Source organism: Callorhinchus milii, unplaced genomic scaffold (assembly GCF_018977255.1).
Source record: "Callorhinchus milii isolate IMCB2004 unplaced genomic scaffold, IMCB_Cmil_1.0 Scaffold12, whole genome shotgun sequence".
NCBI lineage: Eukaryota > Metazoa > Chordata > Chondrichthyes > Chimaeriformes > Callorhinchidae > Callorhinchus > Callorhinchus milii.
In genome coordinates this window covers 16,641,282-16,659,425 of record NW_024704753.1, presented here as the reverse complement: position 1 = coordinate 16,659,425, position 18,144 = coordinate 16,641,282, and the positions used below count along the sequence as shown (strand labels likewise).

Genomic DNA, 18,144 nt, shown 5'->3' with positions numbered 1-18,144 from the left:
TTACTCACCCAAATACTCAGTACTTATGTTTGACTGTTGGGATTGGGTTTCAACAGGATATCTGACCACAAGACAAGACTAATCCCCGATCCTATCCAAAGATGTGTATCTTTCAGCAGGCGAGGGAGGGGTGAGCGAACAGTAAACCTGTGGAACAGGCTCCCTAGGGAGATAGTTTGAAGCAGTAAAAATGTTGATTCCTTCAAACACAAATTAGATAGTTCTCTATTAGGAAATAACATTATGGGATATATGACACAGGTAGGTAGAAAGTGAACTAGATTTTTTTTTCGTATTAGCATTTCTTATGTTCTTGTGGGTGAAGGGGGATTGAATATCTGGAATCTTGGCCGATTTTCACCTCCTTAACCTCGAGAGACGCTGAGGCCAATTGTAGACTTGCTTCCGCCTCCAGGATCAGCCAACTCAGCGTCGACTGGGATCGAAACCTGCGACTTTCAAACTGTGTGCTGCTCGAAACGCACTTGACGGCGGCATAATTATTATTATTATTATCGGCAACGGCACTTAGTGCAAGCCTACCTTCCTGTTTAATCTGGCACGTGTTTTTTGAAACATTTGCAACATTCCAGCTTTGGCTCCCTGTGGAGGCATGTGGTCAGGCAATTAACAAGGGCTGAGTGGCTTCTCTTCCATTAGGAGCAGGAAGCCTGTGTTGACGTCAGGAGGAAATGGTCGCACTCAGCAGCTGTTAGTTGCTGCAGCGGTGAAGCAAGCAGACAGTGCCAGTGCCACACAACCTGACACACACTGAGTCAGCGTGTCTTCAGGGCAGGAGAGGGACGGCAGCAATTCCACCCACCCAAACACACCAGCTCTCTGCCAGCAGAACTCAGGTAAGAACCCAAGGCTGTTATCAATTGATATTGAGAGTGTTGTGACTTCTGTCACTTCACCTGTAGCTTGTTTGGTAGTTCGCTGGTTGAACTGTTGCATCGGTGAGTTGCAACACTAAGACTGTGGAGACCTGGAGAGTAGTGGTTAGAGCACTCGCCTCGCAAGCGAGAGTTCAGTTCTCGGGCAGGGCGAAACCTTAGGCAATTTCCTTCTACCGCACACACACACGCCTCTGTTTACTGAACCGTAAGTAGGAACCTGGTTGTTAGTCGACTGGTGGATCATTTTCTCAGGGGTAGTAATAATCCCTTCAAAAGAAAATAATAATATTAATTTGTTCACTCAGTCCACGACTGTTTTTGAGACACCGCTGTGCGCAATTGGCTGCCGCGTTTCACCTACAAAATATACAGTCAATTCACTTTACAGTGTATTCTCTGAAGCCCTTTGAGACGTCTCGAAGACGTGATACGGCGCTGTATCAAATGCAAGGATTATTATTATAAAGATGAATGCAGTGTGAGTTAGATATTTCTTTTAGCTGAAGTTACACTGACCCAAGGCGATCAAACTAAACCCCGGCAAGTGCTCAGGGCAGCGTTCTGAAGGCAAGTAAATCAAATCACGGTGAACTTGGATATTTCCAAATGTTTTCCGTACTGACCTACGTAGATTTAAATCTCTTTTATGTTGCGGGTTAAGGAATCCGTTGGGGTAAATAAATCCATATCAAGTTATTAAAAGGCAAACTGTTGCTGACAGGCGTTTATGACATTTATGGAAATAGCGACTAATGAAATATGCCATGGGTCATTGTGAAAATGCTGGTGGATGCACTGTTGGCTCAGTGAGTTTGGGACCTTGTTGTACCAGCAAGTTCCTAAGTTGAAACCCAACTATGTGTTGGGTTAACTCATCTCAGAAGTGGTGCTGCTACAATTTGCCTCAGCGTTACTGGACGAGGAAAGTGAAAACTTCAGTACGGTTCACCATCCAATGACCTATTGTTGAAATTGCAAGTGCGTGAGTGTTGGGTGATGGACGGCCTTGGCTGTGATGCTGTAGAAGGGTATGGAAGGTGGAGGCTACCAACAATGAATGCACCACATTCCCGGGAAAGGAGGTCTGGGGAAGAAATTTGAGAGGAAAAACTCGTAAGTGGCCTCATTTTTTTGCACTCGCTGTACTTTCCACTTGGTCATTTTCAGAGGTAAGTGCTGAAGAAGGTCGATTGCACTTCCTAGAGCGGTGATTGAGGCACGATCCACATTAGCTTTTTAAGTGAGAATTCAATAAATATCCAAAAAAGGAGAAATAATGGCATGAGCGAAAAAACAACAGGAGAATGGGACATAACAGATAGCTCTGATGAGGCAGCACAGGTACGGTGGGCTGAGGGTCTGTGTTATAAATTTCAATGGTTCTGTTGTTTCTGCTAAAGGGTAGAGTGCTTCTCACACTTCCTCTGTTATAACACCTATTTGCTGGCGGCAAATTGGCTGCCGTGTTTGCCTGTAAATAGTCACTATCTTTCACAGCAGAAGCTTGTGAAGAACTTTGTGAGATCTTGACAAAAATGATAAGCTGCTTAATCAAACGCGAGGAATACTACATTATTACATTGGTTAACGGCTGCAGCAGAGTTTGTACATTGCGGGAGCTTCAAATGAAGATATAGTGATTGGATTTGGTTAATTTGAGGTGGAGTTTCTTTCAATGGCCTCGCACCTGACATCACTTAAGTCTTATTGAAACGTTTAGCTGAACCAGCGATCGAAAAACTCTTTCCCCAGTTCTGTAGTTGCAAAAGGATAGGTGACCTTTAGCTGAGCGACTGAAGCCAAGCAATTCATTGTGAATCCAAACTGGGGGAAGTAGCAGAAAGCAACACTCAGAAACAGCGGCTTTTTAACCCTTCCAGATCCCAAACAGAACAAAGATCAAAGATGTTTTTTCCCAATGGAAAACCCACAATGAGCAACTCCGTACTTCGCATCTCAGGAGAGTTGTTGCTGAGCTCGTAATCGCTTTCAATAGCTTCAGGAAGAGAAGTTTACATTTTTGTCAGAGCAGCAGCTAAAGCTAATGTCCAAAAACAGGATCTTAGATCCATGTAATTAGGTGCAGCTCACATTCACGCTGGTAAAACACGAGAGGTCCCAGAGTGAACTGAAGGACCTACAACAGCTACGTTTGCACTCTTTGTGACTAAGGAAAGTCACAGAAAATGGCTTACAATTGCACTAATTGAATTTAAAACCATGGAATACAAAACACACATACCCCCTCAAAACGCACAGTCACTGCACTTTACAGTATATCCTGCAAAGTGCTTTGGGACTTCCTCCCGAAATGGAAAGCGCTCTACTAAATGTGCGGATAATTATCATCACTCTATGGAAGGCAATCTCTGCAAAATCTCTAACGCAGGGGCACCATCATTGGAGGTTAAGGGTACACAATATGGAGGGATAGTTGCCAAACTGTGACATCGATATTGATAATGCTGGTAATCTATGAAAAAAAATGAACCTTTTACACGTAATAACACTGAAACGATAGTAGATAAAGAGCAGAGGGGCTTCTGATTTATTGTCTAGTGTCATGTCCTGTACGTCCAAGGACAGGATGTCCATTTTCCTCTTGTCCTCGTGCTTCCCGCTTTGGAAGGAACGACAACTCAGTTCGCCACTCCCTTCAGTCTTCCTGTAATTAGCTGGGCGCTGAGTTAAAAAGGCTGGAAGGAATCTCGTGCAGTGAGTTTAGCTCATACTTTGCACCAGAAAAGGCAGTGGTGGAATATCATTGCAAAATGGAAGTTGCATCTGGAGCCAGTGTAGTCGTGCATTTCATTCGGTGTCACCGTCAAGTGCAATCCCCGCTTTAATGAGCCGAGATCAAGCCACAAATGCCTCCGGGCACACTCCCTCCCTCTCTGCTTTCAAAACCCATCTAAAAACCTATTTCCTTCAACTACGCCTTTGGCCACCTCCTTCCGACTCCCCTATCTCTGACTCCATATCTGTGAAGCTCTTGGAGACACTCTCCCACGTGAAAGTTGCTACATATAAGGGAAAAGAATGTTCTGGCAGAGCTCGAATTTGGCAAATTTTGACCGGCTTTGGTTTCTGTCCGTTTAGTTTGAGTCGGAAGGTAGTGAGATTAGTGAGACTGTGCCACATGAACCTTCACACCGGCACTGTGGAGTCCTGTAGAGTAGTGGTGAGCGCAGTCACCTCGCAAGCAAGAGGACCTGGGCTTGACTCCCAGGTAGGGCAAAAGATTAAGCAAGTTTCCTTACTCCACATGCCTCTGTTTACCTCGCAGGTAAATAGAAACCCAGTGCCTTGGGACATCCTCCCGACATAAAAGGCACTCTACAAATGTAATTTGTTCGGTGTTAGTTGACTGGCAGATTGCTTTCCGGGGGTAATGATCCCTTCAAAAATAAATCCATAAGAAGAATTTGATCGCTCAGTACACGACTGTTTGTGGGACAGTGCTGTGTGCGCAATTGGCTGCCATGTTTCAGTCCACAAATTGTACAGTCACTCCGCTTTGCAGTACATTCTGCATATTCTGTGAAGCACTTTGAGACTGTTCAACAAGGCATTAAGTCAAACACATAGTCCCAGTAAGGTGACTGTCCTTCCCGCCTCTCCACGCACTTACATTTAACCATTTAACCGATGCTTTGCGTCCACAAAATATGGTTTCAGTCACAGTCAGCACATTCCTCAGGTTTAAAGTTACGATTGGGCAAATCTCTTGGTGACTTAGTAATGCTGCATCACTCTTACCGCTATCTATCGCCTCAGTGGAAAAGATGTGACTGAAAAGGAAACACTTTTCATGTTGCAAATGTATGCTTTGAGACATTGCCTCACACAGCTCCAGCAATAGTGAAGAAGGCTGCAAAATTGGCACAAAAGCCTATACTTTATCATCGTGGGTCACTGTGATTGCTCAATACCTCTTAGAACGCACAGTGCCAAGCAATGAGCAGTTTTCTCACTAGCTCCATCGCCTTCTTAAACATTAATTCTCGTTGCATTTCTGCTGTGTGCATTCTGAAGTAAAATTAAACAAATGTATTGATATTCATCCACTGAACGTTTCCAAGTTCTTGCTGGTTTATCCTCCTTCGCATTACAATCCATTCCCTGACTATGCACAGACCCACTGTTTCAAACGGTGCTCTTTGAAAACAATCGCTCGTCTCTCGAGAAATGTTGCATTTCAGAGCTGAGGAGAAGTCCCAGAAACAAACCACAACCTCCGGAGACACATTAAAAATCAGTGAGCGGGATTGTGAACGTGGGTTTTACGCAATAGTAATAATAGTCCTCGAGTTTGATAGAGCACCTTATCACGTCGTCTCAAAGCTCTTCACAGAATATATTGCAAAGTGGATTGACTGTATTTTGTGAGCAGTCAATTGCGCACAGCAGTGCCCCACAGTCGGGGATCGAGTGACCCAATTTTTTTTATTGGAGGGGTTTATTACCCCCGGAATGCGATCCGCCAATCGACTAACGTCCGGGTTCCTACTTACCGCTAAGTAACCAGAGGCGTGCGGAGTAAGGAAAAGTTTTGCCCCAACCAGGAATCGAACCCGGGTCCCCTTACTTGTGACGCTAGCGAAACCTCTGTCTTATTATTCTAACCAATGCTACACGGCACCACAAAGATTGGGAGGGAGTCACCGAACAGATGGTTAGCAGCGAGAACAAGGAACTCCTTAGAGCCCTTCACGTACAGAATAAAGTCTCTGAGTGATTTACAGAGACACTGAGACTTTTTTAAGTTAAAATCCAAATAAGACAGTTGGAGCGGGCGGAGGGCGTGTGTGTGTGTGTGTGTGTGGGGGGGGGGGGGGGGGGGGGCGTGGAATTGGGGCAGGGCTCCGCAAGTAAAGACAATAAGAACGACCTGTTCGGAAGATAATGATTTTATTGCCACTGGGGCACAAGTTACAAACAAAGGCTCCGACCTTCGACTTTATAAACACGCATCACTACAAAAGCCCTGTGCCCAGTGCCAGCGGGAGCCACGCTCCGCACTGAAACCCTTACAAGGGAGAAAAAAACAAATTCTTTTTCTTTTTTTTAAAAAAAATATACTTTACAGCCCGACCAAATGTTTGGTCTGTGGTAAGTAAAGTAGCGGCAGCAGACCCAGCCAAGCCGGCCGGCTGTTGCCAACTGCTCTGGTCTATAGACCCTCTCTCTGTTTGAAGAGTCGCTCTCTAATAATTGACATTCCTAGATAAGGGAAGCTGTCACCACAGCGACCAAGTCTTTACCTTACAACGTAAAGCTTTGGCTTGGGTTAGACTCGATTAGGGGCCCCCGTTCACTGAGAACACAAGTGAGCTGGAGACTGGAGAGTCCGAGAGGTGACTCTCCTTCCCGCCTCTCCACGCACTTATACTTAACCATTTAAACCGACGCGTTTCCCCCACAAAACATACAGTCGATTCACTTTTGCGGTCTGTTCTGTGAAGCGCTTCGAGACGTCTCGAAGACGTGATGAGGCTCTGCGTCAAATACAGGGACTGTTATTATTATCATCAACCACGGCAAGAAGCAGGCAAAGCCTCCGAGCTTTACACAAGGCAGACACAGAGAGAGAAATATACAGCGTAGAACAGATTGCTTGTTCATGTTCGTTCGCTCGCTCCCTCCCTCCCTCCCTCCTATCATGACAGACTTAATGGCAGTGCAAAAACAATTACAACACAGCAAGGTATGAAACTTGCTACGTCCTGCTTTTCAGACTGCTGAGTTGGGGATCTGTTACCTGAAGGCAGCCCTCCCACCAGTAACTCCTCTCTCTGACTCTTTTGAGGGGATAACCCCACCTTCCGAGAATACCTGCCCCGAACCTGTAATCTGACCCTCCTCGCTCTTCGAATGAACTATGTTCCCGAATTCTTTTCCAAAACAGGAGCGAGTGCGCTTGTGAAAGGCGCTATTATAAATGTGGTTTGTTGGTTGTGGTGACTCCCGAGGACATTGCATGACTGTTTGCGGGGTGTTGCTGTGCGCAAGTTGCTTGCAACGTTCCGCCAAATCGCAGCACTAAGTACGTGAAGGGCGTCTCGATGATCACTAAGTTTGCATGTGCGGCCAGTAAAACCGCTGCGTGAAGCTGATTTTCCGGAGGGCGTCCTCCAGATGATACAAACAAAACAATAATAAGGTCCGTTGTAATGGTCCAACTGTATAGTAATTCCTCCGGAAACCGAGATGATGTGAATGTTGTGTAACTGTTCATTTACAGTTTAATCCAGAAAGGATCTGGTGAATCAGGTCTTCAAACAAATGAAGTCGGGGGCACAACAGGTTTAGGGGTACAGAGAGACAGAGAGTGTGTGTGTGGGGGGGGGGGGGGGGGGAGAGATCAGGGGAATTGAACCAGATTCTACCAACCTCATCGGGAATGGAGGGGGGGGGGAGAGGAGGAGAGGGGAGAGAGGGAAGGGGGGAGAGGGAGACGGGGGGAGAGAGGGGAGGGGAGAGAGGGGAGAGGGAGAGGGGGGAGAGAGGGAGGGGGGGGAGAGGAGAGGGGGGGGAGGGAGGGGGGGGGGGAGGGAGAGAGGAGGGGAGAGGGGGAGAGAGGGGGAGGGAGAGGGAGAGGGGGGAGAGAGGAGGAGGGGGGGTAGAGGAGGAGAGGGAGAGGGGGGGAGAGAGGGAGAGGAGAGGGGAGGGGAGAGAGGGAGGGGGTAGAGGAGGGAGAGGGGGGAGAGAGGGAGGGAGAGAGGAGGGGTAGAGGAGGAGAGGGAGAGGGGGGGAGAGGGAGGGGGGAGAGGGAGAGGCCACGTTTTCACAAACCGCCCACATTATTACCTTTACCAAAAGCCGCACAAATCCCCAAACTCCTCCTCTTCGGATGTTGTATATTTAAGGGCTGAAAAAACCCACAGAGACCCACAGTCTTCCTCCCCCCGTGAGGACAAACCTCCGCTGGTTCTTAATCCACTGTGAGGAGTGCAACCCCCTCTCTCCCTCTCTCTCTCCCCCTCTCCCTCTCTCTCTCTCTCTCTCCCCCCCCCTCTCTCCCTCTCCCCCCTCTCTCTCCCTCTCCCCCCCTCTCTCTCCCCCCCTCCCCCTCCTGTTAGGCCCTGACCACTCAGCACAGCCCTGGATGTTACCGGGTGGGGGGGTGGGATGTCGAGGCTGAGGACCGGCTCCGGGAGAGCAGCTCGGAATGATCGATCGGTTCGCTTCTGGTGCGGCAGGTGAGCGGGTGTGTCAGCGATGGAGGATCGGGGGGAAGGACGGGGGAGGGGTTGGGGGGGAGGGGAGGGGGGTGGGGAGGGGGTTAGGGGGTCCCCGGGCTCTCAGCTTCGGGTGTTGCTGTAGATCGCTGATTTGAGAGAGAGTTTAGTTTAGTTACCAAAACCCGAATGTGTTCCTCTTCCCGATCTGTTCCGCGTGGAACAGGAGCGTTCACTCTGATTTAATGCCAATTGTTCTCTCTCTCTTTTCCACTCTCTCCTTATCTGTCTCTCTTCCCACCCCACCCCCCCCCACACCCCCACCCCCCCCCACTCCCCCCACTCCCCACACCCCCCCCCACTCCCCCCACCCCCCACACCCCCCCCCCCCCCCCCCCGACAGACAGACAGACTGAGTGAGTGACTGAGAATCCGTTTGTAAGAGGGAGAAATGAATGACTGTGGCGGCCTCGGCTCTCGGTGTGTGTTGACGATGGGGGGGGGGGTTGAGGGGTGTGTGGGGGGGGGGTTGAGGGTGTGGGGGGTTGAGGGGTGTGTGGGGGGGGGTTGAGGGGTGTGGGGGGGGGTTGTGGGGGTATCTGGGCTGATGTTTGTGGGAGTGGGTGGGGTGGGGTTGTGAGAGCCGGACTGAGGCTTGAGATGGCCCGGAGTAGAGAGAGAGACTGGGGTGGGGGCGATGGCGGGTTGTGGGGGGGGGGGTGGGGCGGTGGGGGTGATGGGGGGGTGTGGGGGTGATGGAGGGGGTGTGGGGGTGTGGGGGGGACAGTGTGAGGCGATCCCGGAACCTCTTCGCTCGATACAAAGTAACAACAACAATAAAAAGAACCCGAGAAACCGATACAAAGTAACGGGAGCGCGAAAAATGGATACAATGTAACAACAGTGATCGGAAGGAACCCTTTGCCATTGATACACCCCCCACACACACCCCACACACACACCCCCACACACCCCCACACACACCCCCACACACCCACCCACACACACACCCCCACACACCCCCACACACCCCCACACACCCACCCACACACACCCCCACACACACACACACACACCCACACCCACCCACACACACACCACACACACCCCCACACACCCACCCACACACACACACACCCACACACACCCCCACACACACACCCACCCACACACACACACCCACACACCCCCACACACACACCCACACCCACACCCACACACACCCCCACACACACACCCCACACACACACCCACACACCCACCCACACACACACCCACACACCACCCCCACACACCCCCACCCACACACACACCCCACACACACACCCACACACACACCCACACACCCCCACACACACCCCCACACCCACCCACACACACCCCACACACACCCCACACACCCCCACACACACCCCACACACACACACCCCCCCACACACACCCCCACCCACACACACCCCCACACACACATCCCCCCACACCCCCACCCACACACACACCCCCACACACCCACACCCCCACACACCCCCACACACACACCCCCACACACACACCCACACACTCCCCCCCCCCACACACACCCATACACACGCACACACACCCACCCACACACCCACACACACCCCCACACCCACACACCCACACACACACCCCCCACACACCCCCCCCCCACACCCACACACACCCCCACACACACACACACACCACACACATCCCCCCACACACACACACACCCACACCCCCCCCCCCACCCCCCCCACACACACTCCCACACACACACACACCCATCCACACACACACCCACACACACACCCACACACACCCATACACACCCACCCACACACACACACAAACCCACACACACACACACCCACACACACACACCCACACACACACACACCCACACACACACACACACCCATACACACCCACCCACACACACACACACCCATACACACCCACCCACATACACACCCACACCCATACACACCCACCCACACACACACACCCATACACACCCACCCACACACACACCCATACACACCCACCCACACACACACACACCCATACCCACGCACACACACCCACACACACGGTAACGGTGCGGCAGAGTGGATACACAAAGCAACCGGTTCCAGCGGCTCCGGGTGTTTTTGCACCCGTTTGGATCCCGATCATTTTTAGAGGGAGTTAAATCGGACTTCGCGATGTTGAATGCATCTCAATCTCCGGGCTCGGGCTTCTGTGCTTTCAAATCTCCTCTTGCCAAACCGTTGCTCGGTGTAAAAGCCCCTTTCTTTTTTAAAAAAAATTTAGATCCCCGTCCCGACAAACCACCCCCGAGCCAAGGAAACCGAGAGAATCGGGGTATTTTTTCCCCCCCATTGAACATGACTTCAATTCGGTCCCTGTAATTTTTTTTCCAGCGAACGGTTAAAGTGTTTATTGAGGAGCAAATCGGTTCTGTGGGTAGGAGCTGTTAAGTACTTATATATATATATATATATAAATACACACTCTCTCTCTCCTTTGATCAGACGAGTGGAATGTTTTCAGTCACCCGGCGAGAGTTACTGTCTGTCGTTTGTTTGTCTCCCGTGCATTTTTCGAGCTCCACCGAAGGCGGTGATTTCTACAGACACAGAACAGCTGTTTGCCCCTCATCTGCAACCCCATTCCCACTCCCAAACCTCCCCCCCCACACACCCACCCACCCACCCACCCCCTCCCTCCTTCCTTCCTCCTCTCCTCTTGTGGTCATTTTTCACGCCTGACCCTGTGACAATTATAGGGTTGAACCTGATACTTGCTGCACAGGTGCACTTCCCAGCAAAGCTTTCCTCCTAATCCCAGAGGTACTCTATGAGGCATCTTATTACCGGGCTGGAGGACATCACATGAGTCAGGTTGTTGGCAATGAATGGCATTGGACTTGTGATCTGATCCCGATTCCCTTCCACAATTGACTAGAATACATATTTAGCTTTCGCAAGGGAACCAGATAACTAATAAAAGAAAAAGATGTTCGGGATGGCTTAAGGCCATCTCACTTCGCCCTCCACCCCACCCCCGTTCAGAGTCAATCTCTGAGACGCTGTGGAGAAAAAAGGGAGTAAGCTACAAGGTGGGGTGGGTGGGGAACGGGTTGGTAAGTAGGACTGAAAAGATTGCTCTTAAAAGAGCTGGAACAGACGCAATGGGCTGAACGCATATTCTTTCTGGGCTGTACATGTACATACGATGGTTCTGTGGTCAATGAACTTGTGGACCGAGCTACGGGGTGAGAATGGGGCTCTGTATTTGATGGGTTTCGATTGGTTTCCTAGATTAACGTTCATCGCGTTGACTTGTGGCGAGACGCTTTCTCAAGCCGTTCCATTGAGCTCCTTCGATTCCCTCCCCTCTTGAGCAGTGGTGCAGCACTGGCTGGCGATGGACGGGAAGATCCTGGGTGAGATAGCTTCTCTGCACTGTTGTTAGCTGATCTCAGCCAGTGCAGCAGACGGGGAAAACAGCCTTCAGCTTGTCTCGGTCTGTGGCCTCGTTGCCTGCGGGTAACAACTCTGTGTGTTTCAGCATCCGTCAGGACCCGTCTACTGTCCTTCGGGTGGACAATAAAGATCCCGTCGCACAGATTGGAAAGGTGTTTCTCCCTGGGCAACAATCCAACAGATATATCAGCTGTTCCCCTCAGCGCTGTTTGCGGGATCTCTAGCACGCAATAGCTGTCGGCTTTGGTCACAAAAACAGTCACTAAGCTTGTCAATAACTTCTACGAAACACTTTTTGAGATGTTCGGGCGTGTGACGCTACTATAAAAGTGCTTGGTTTTCAGCCGCTGTGCGTGAGCTACATAACTTACAGACCGCCAGCAGGGACTGAAATTCCCCTCGCAATCTAAGGCCTAAGTGTGAAATTATTTGTTCTTAGTTTTGTGCCTAATGTTCCAAAATCACTTGCAACCTTGAGGTCTGGATGTACCAAACCTGACCTCGAAGCTAGGAGATTAAACCACAACGTAAAAATTCCTCCCCATGACCACAATTTCCTTTCCATTCCCCCATTCCAGCTCAAGCCCAGCCCCCTCCACCCCTTCCCCACAAACCTCCCCCCTCCGCACACTTATTTACATTGCATCGATTTGTGGTGCGGTAATGAATTGACTGTATTTTGTGGGTGAAAAGCAGAAACGCAGTGTCCCGCACACAGTCGTGGCTCGAGTGACCAAATTACTATTTTTTTAAAAATGTATTTGTTTATTTTCTCTCCCTTTTTGTCCTTTTAGGCTCTGAACTCGGCGTAACGTAAAACCGTGCTTCCCTGAGAACCGAGACGGGGAAGTTTTGCATTGAGAAGCCGGAGAGACAATGTCCCAAAGAGCAGCGCTTCTTTTTAAGACGGTGGCTTATGTTCTGACTCTGTTGCTGGTCAATGCTCAGGAAGAAAGAGCCAAGCAGACCACGGCATTTCGCGACAAGCCCTTCGTGACGGTTTGGAACGCGCCCACACAGGACTGCAAGCCCAAGTTCTCCATCATCCTGAACCTTACATCATTCGACATCGTTTCATCCCCCAACGAGGGATTTTACAACCAGACGTTGACTATTTTTTACAAAGAGAGGTTGGGGAAATATCCCTATTACGAGAAACAAGAGGCTGTGAATGGGGGGCTGCCTCAGAACAGCAGCCTCAACGACCACCTGAGTGAGATGGACAAGGACATTAAGAAGTACATCCGATCGCATTCCATGGAGGGTCTGGCGGTCATAGACTGGGAGGAGTGGAGGCCGTTGTGGATCCGGAATTGGCAGAGTAAAGAGATCTACAGAAAGAACTCCAAGCAGCTCGTCTCGGACAAGCACCCGGACTGGGCGGACGACCAAGTGAGCCGGGAAGCCCAGCTCGTGTTCGAGCAGTCTGGCCAGAAGTTCATGGCGGAGACCCTGCAAAAGGCCAAGAAAATCAGACCCAAGACTCTGTGGGGCTACTACCTGTTCCCCGACTGTTATAACCACGATTACAAAAATAACCTGGTCAACTACACCGGCCAGTGTCCGGACGTGGAAATCGCTCGGAACGACCAGCTGATGTGGCTTTGGAAGAACAGCACGGCCATCTTCCCGTCCATCTACCTGGACCCCATGCTGCGCTCCTCTGCGAACGGGAAGAAGTTTGTGCGCTCCCGGGTCAAGGAGGCCATGCGCGTTTCCAACCTGCACAGCGCCAACTCCTCCCTCCCCGTCTTTGTTTACACCCGACCCACTTACGTGCACTCTGTGGACTTGCTGTCCGAGGTGAGGGGCGTTGTTTTGAGCGGTGGGGGGGTGAGAAGGGGGGTGTGGGGGCGGTGGGGGGGAAGCCCCGAAGGTGCTGGATTAGAACGTTATATCTTCTTTATGTTTGTTGAGGCGTTAGCACTGGGGGGAGGGAACACTGCATCGAAACTGCTGTGTCAGTCAGCCTTGTGCACTTTCAGCTCAGACACAGCGCGGGATGTACTGCTACAGTCATATAATCGGTTTTACCCTCGCGGCGGTGGTGTTGGGCACCAAGTCAACTCGTCTGTTTGAGGGAAACTGACAACCTAATGCCAAGTTAGGGGTGTCTTGTGCTTTTTGTCTCGTCGGGTAACACTGTAAAGTGGACGATTGCCTGGGCAGTCTGTCGGTGAAATGCAGCAGCCGATTGCACACAGGCAGTTGTCCCACAAACAGTCGAGGAACGAGCGACCTCACCACCTGTGGCCGTAAAATGTTTCTGGGTCTGGGGAAGTTTCAGCCCATATATATATATATAACGTTGCAAGCCGGTTCAAACCAATCGCAGCACGCAAACACTGACAGCGCGGTGTCCATAGGACCCTCTCAATCAGTGAAGCCGCAAGCGCAAACTTTTGTGTGAACCTGGGAACGCGTGTCTGGGTCCGGCGGCTAAACCAACTGGGGAACTTTCATTCCCGTTATCTGACATGGCTTCAATCAGCTGGAGATGTGGCGGTTTCTGTATAAATACAATAGCAATCCCGGGGTTTGATAGAACGCCTTATCACGTTGTTGAGACATCTCAAAGCGCTTCCCAGGTTGTACTGTAAAGTGCATTTGATTGTATAATTTGAGGGCGAAACCCAGCGGTTAATTGTGGACGAGGGGAAATCACCCGCTTTTGTGTTATTTATTGCAGCGGGAGGAGGATTATTTGCACGTGGGAAGAATAGTGATTACTTCCGCTGATGAGGAACTGCGCTCTTACTGATTTGTTGCTTATGTCTCGACAGCAAGATCTGGTGACGACAGTGGGCGAGACGGCTGCTCTGGGCGCGGCCGGCATCATCTTCTGGGGAGACGTGGCTTACGGGAAAAGCAACGTAAGGAATTATAGTGTTCTGTGGCTCCTCGCGTTTAAACTCAGCTCGCAAGCGAGAGGCCCGGGTTCAGTTCCCGGCAGGGCGTAACATCGGGCAAGTTTCCTGACTCCACACACACACACGAGCAGGAAGTTTTACCGAGCAGGAAGTCGTCGTTGTTAGTTAGTTGTGAGTCGATTGGGGGGGGGATCGCTTTTGCGGGGGTAACAATCCCTTCCGGAAAAAAAAAAAGAATAAACTGGTCACTCAATCCACTGTTGTGGGGGGACGCTGCTGTGCGCAATCGGCTGCCGCGTTTCGCCCACAAAATATACAGTCAATTCACTTTACAGTGTGTTCTGTGAAGCGCTTTGGGACGTCCGCCCGACGTGAAAAGCGCTATATCAAATGCAAGGATTATTATTATTATCCTGTGAAGGGCTTTGAGACGTCTCGACGACGCGATGAGGCGGTGTATCAAATGCGAGGGTTGTCCTGTTGTAAAACATTCAGGGCTCGGTTCGAAGCCAACAGCACTCCCTGATGGCCGGCAGAGGCACTGCGGCGGAGCTTTGCTCGTGTTTGTTTGACTGAGGTTTGGTGGGTTTTGTTCTGTAGGTCAACTGCAGGATCACGAAGGACTATCTGGACGGCGCCTTGGGCCGTTACCTCCTGAACGTCACCACAGCGACTCAGGAGTGCAGCCGGGCTCTGTGCGGAGGAAACGGTCGCTGCTTGCGTAAGGTCAGCGACTCCGAAAGCTACCTTCACCTCAACCCAGCGAGCTTTCAGCTGCAAACCCTCAACGCCACCGGAAACCCCAAACTGGTGGTGACGGGAAAGCTGAGCCAGGCGGATATCCTGCAGTTCCAGGACAGGTTTCGGTGCCAGTGTTACGTGGGTTGGTTCGGGAGTGACTGTGGCACAAAGGCCAACTCTGCCCAACACACACTTGCCAACGGACTAACTCTCTTTGTGGCACTCCTGCTCTCTCTGATGGTCCAGAAATAAAAAAAAAGATGCAGATTTGTACAGTATTTCGATTATTTTCTATGTGTAAACTGCCTTTCCGAGGGGGAGTGGAAGTTGGAGGAAATCTCTCCCTTCTGAGACCTGCCTGACTGCTCACTCATACCAGTTACGTTAGTTTAAATGTTAACGCAAGATTCTTTACGTGTTGATCCTTCAGAAGGCTTTGTCAGATAGAATAGCTCAGTGTTTGTGTTTTCGAGTGTTCTGGTGAATCACCCGATATGTTCCTTTTGAACTTGTTAGAAAAAGCGGTAAATAAGTCAAGTGGAAGAATTATAGCAAAACAAAGCAGTGCCAAAGCAATAAATCTATTGAAAACGAACTCATGGCTGAAGGGTGGGGCGGGGGGGGGGGGGAAAGACAGTAGACTTGTTAAGTCATCGAGTACTGGATCCCAGAACAGATAGGAGGCTGTTGAGTGAATTTCTTGTCTGTGTGGCTTGGACCTGGGCTCCTTCCTTCAGCTTAAGAACATCAGACTTTGCTTAGACAAAAGAAGACAAAAAAAAAGTCCATCGAGTTGGCCTTTCGCCATCCTGGCAGTTGCACACACATGCCATGTCTTGAGATATATACCGTGTCCCAAGATAAAAAGAAATCTATCTAATTAATAGCCTTTGAAAGAATCAACACTTAAAAGTTTTTGTGTCTCCTGTGATTCCCGAGCTCGACTGAAATCCAGCGCAGAGATTGCAGCGTTTGAAAGCTGTCGTGTTAATACACTCGGATGAGTTGGGCCCTGTAAATCGGAAAGGGGCTTAATATCAGAAATTTATGGTTTGCAAGCCTGACACTCCTGAATATGCAAAATCACTGGAATAACACTTTTTTTTAATTAAAAACGTGTACTTGTGTGTATGTGTATACATTGTGTGCTGGTAACTTTGGTGTCCATAATTAAAATATTTATTCCATAATTACAGTTTCGCGCTTTTGAAACCTTTCGATGTCGACAGGACGTTTATGATGTGTTCGGTTCTGCCACCGACGCGACTGCCTTTCTTTACCGGTGTGAGAGACTTCTTTTTGCGGCAAGATAGACTCAGAAGGCTGTGTGTTGTGTGAACGCACCTTTCATAGTATTTGTGAATGAGCAAATAGCGCTCTTTACCTGTGCTCTTTCGACTTCAAAGTTAACCAGAGGACTGGACCCAGCGGTTAAAATTAATTGAACAGTAAATACAATGGTGAGGAGACCAGGGGTAGACCACGTAATGCAACACACGCAAATTTAGTGAGCGAAGCAGACGGGTTACTGTGAAAAGGCACATTGTTCGAAATGTCAAATTCCTGCCTTCATTATAATAATAATCCCGGGATTTGATATGGTTCTTGAGAAGTCTCAAAGCGCTTCACAGAATATACTATAAAGTGAATCGACTGTATATTTTTGTGGGCGAAACTTGGCAGCCAATTGCGCACAGCAGTGTCCCGCAAACAGTTGTAGATTGAGTGACCAAATTATTATTATTTTTTGAAGGGATTATACAGAATACACTGTAAAGTGAATTGCCTCTTATTTTGTGGTCAAAACAATCAGCTCAGATTCAAAGATCTGTCAGCCTGGTGGTATCTGACCAGCAGACTCTTATCCGGAGCATTCGCAGATGTAAATTCTATGCCTTATTGAGTGAAGAGCTGTGAGATGAAAGAGAAAAACAAAAGAATCCATAAGGTTTTGTTTGCAAAGCCGCCACAAAAATAAATCCTTACAAAATGACATCTCAAGTGTTTCTTAGGAAAATGTCTCGGAAAAGGCCATTTTAACAGCGATAAATACAGCATATAACATTTCATAGCTTGTATTTAGAGGAAGCTGGAGTCGTGAATACAAGACTGTGAGCTGCTGATCTGAGCCTCACCGTGGAGTCCTGTAGCTCAGTGGTTAGAGCACTCGCCTCGCAAGTGAGAGGTTCGATTCTGGGCCGGGCAAAACCTTGGGCAAGTTTCCTTACGCCACACGCCTGATAATGATCCCTCAAGAAACTAAACAATAATAAACTGGTCATTTCAGTGCACGACTGTTTGTGGGGACGCTGCTGAGCGCAATTGGCTTCCGCGTTTCACCCACAAATATACAGTCAATTCACTTTGCAGTATATTCTGTGAAGCGCTTTTGAGACGTCTCGAAGACGTGAAAAGCGCTATATCGAATGCAAGGAATATTATTATTATTATTATTTATGGCTTTCATTGGTTTCTGTGAGTCGAGCTTCACTCCAGTAACTTGGGAGGAAGGCCAATGACACAGAGCAGATGCCAAGAATGTTGGTCAAGTTTCAGAAGCATCAATACAAAGCTTCCATTGTTTTTAAGGAGCTTGAATTAATTCAAACCAACCTACGAGGAGTTCGTTAAATTTATCAGGCTCATTTTCCTGTTGGCGTACTGGGGGCATCGCACAGACAATGCTGGCAGCTCAGTTACTAGCACTCATAGAAAGACCTCAAGTTACTCAAACCTTGACGAATTTGGCAAAGGCACACCCTTCATTGCTCCATTGTGTTTACGACTTTGCCCCTGAGTGCTTTGAGGCGTCTCAATGACTGTAGCGCTATAGCAATGCAAGGATTATTATTATTATTTCATAATTTCAAAGAAGGTTGGGTCAGAGAGTTATTAAAGGCGAAGGCTTAGGATTAAACGATGTGCCAAGATCTAACAAACAGGCTCGATGGGCTGAATGGCG

The 18,144-nt window shown here is 49.4% G+C and overlaps 1 protein-coding gene across 4 annotated transcripts; it reads left to right on the top strand.

Moving 5' to 3' along the window:
* The first annotated feature begins 694 nt into the window (after nt 1-694).
* Nucleotides 695-16,372, top strand: LOC103176705 (hyaluronidase-2). Of its 4 annotated transcripts, none has more exons than XM_007890411.2 (4): nt 695-857; nt 12,366-13,374; nt 14,355-14,444; nt 15,042-16,372. In XM_007890411.2, the coding sequence occupies exons 2-4, from the start codon at nt 12,448-12,450 to the stop codon at nt 15,432-15,434; spliced, it is 1,410 nt and encodes a 469-aa protein (XP_007888602.1). In that variant the 5' UTR covers nt 695-857; nt 12,366-12,447; the 3' UTR covers nt 15,435-16,372. The 4 variants fall into 4 exon arrangements, with proteins under 4 accessions (XP_007888602.1, XP_042195589.1, XP_007888604.1 ...); XM_042339655.1 differs by lacking the exon at nt 695-857 and adding an exon at nt 7,997-8,101; XM_007890413.2 differs by lacking the exon at nt 695-857 and adding an exon at nt 10,952-11,360.
* The last annotated feature ends 1,772 nt before the right edge of the window (nt 16,373-18,144 follow it).

Excerpts from the sequence above, each read along its gene's own strand:
- LOC103176705 (XM_007890411.2), top strand. The coding sequence starts at position 12,448 with ATGTCCCAAAGAGCAGCGCTTCTTTTTAAGACGGTGGCTTATGTTCTG. Across the intron at positions 13,375-14,354 it reads CTGTGGACTTGCTGTCCGAG|CAAGATCTGGTGACGACAGT; the intron begins GTGAGGGGCGTT and ends ATGTCTCGACAG. Across the intron at positions 14,445-15,041 it reads TGGCTTACGGGAAAAGCAAC|GTCAACTGCAGGATCACGAA; the intron begins GTAAGGAATTAT and ends TTTGTTCTGTAG.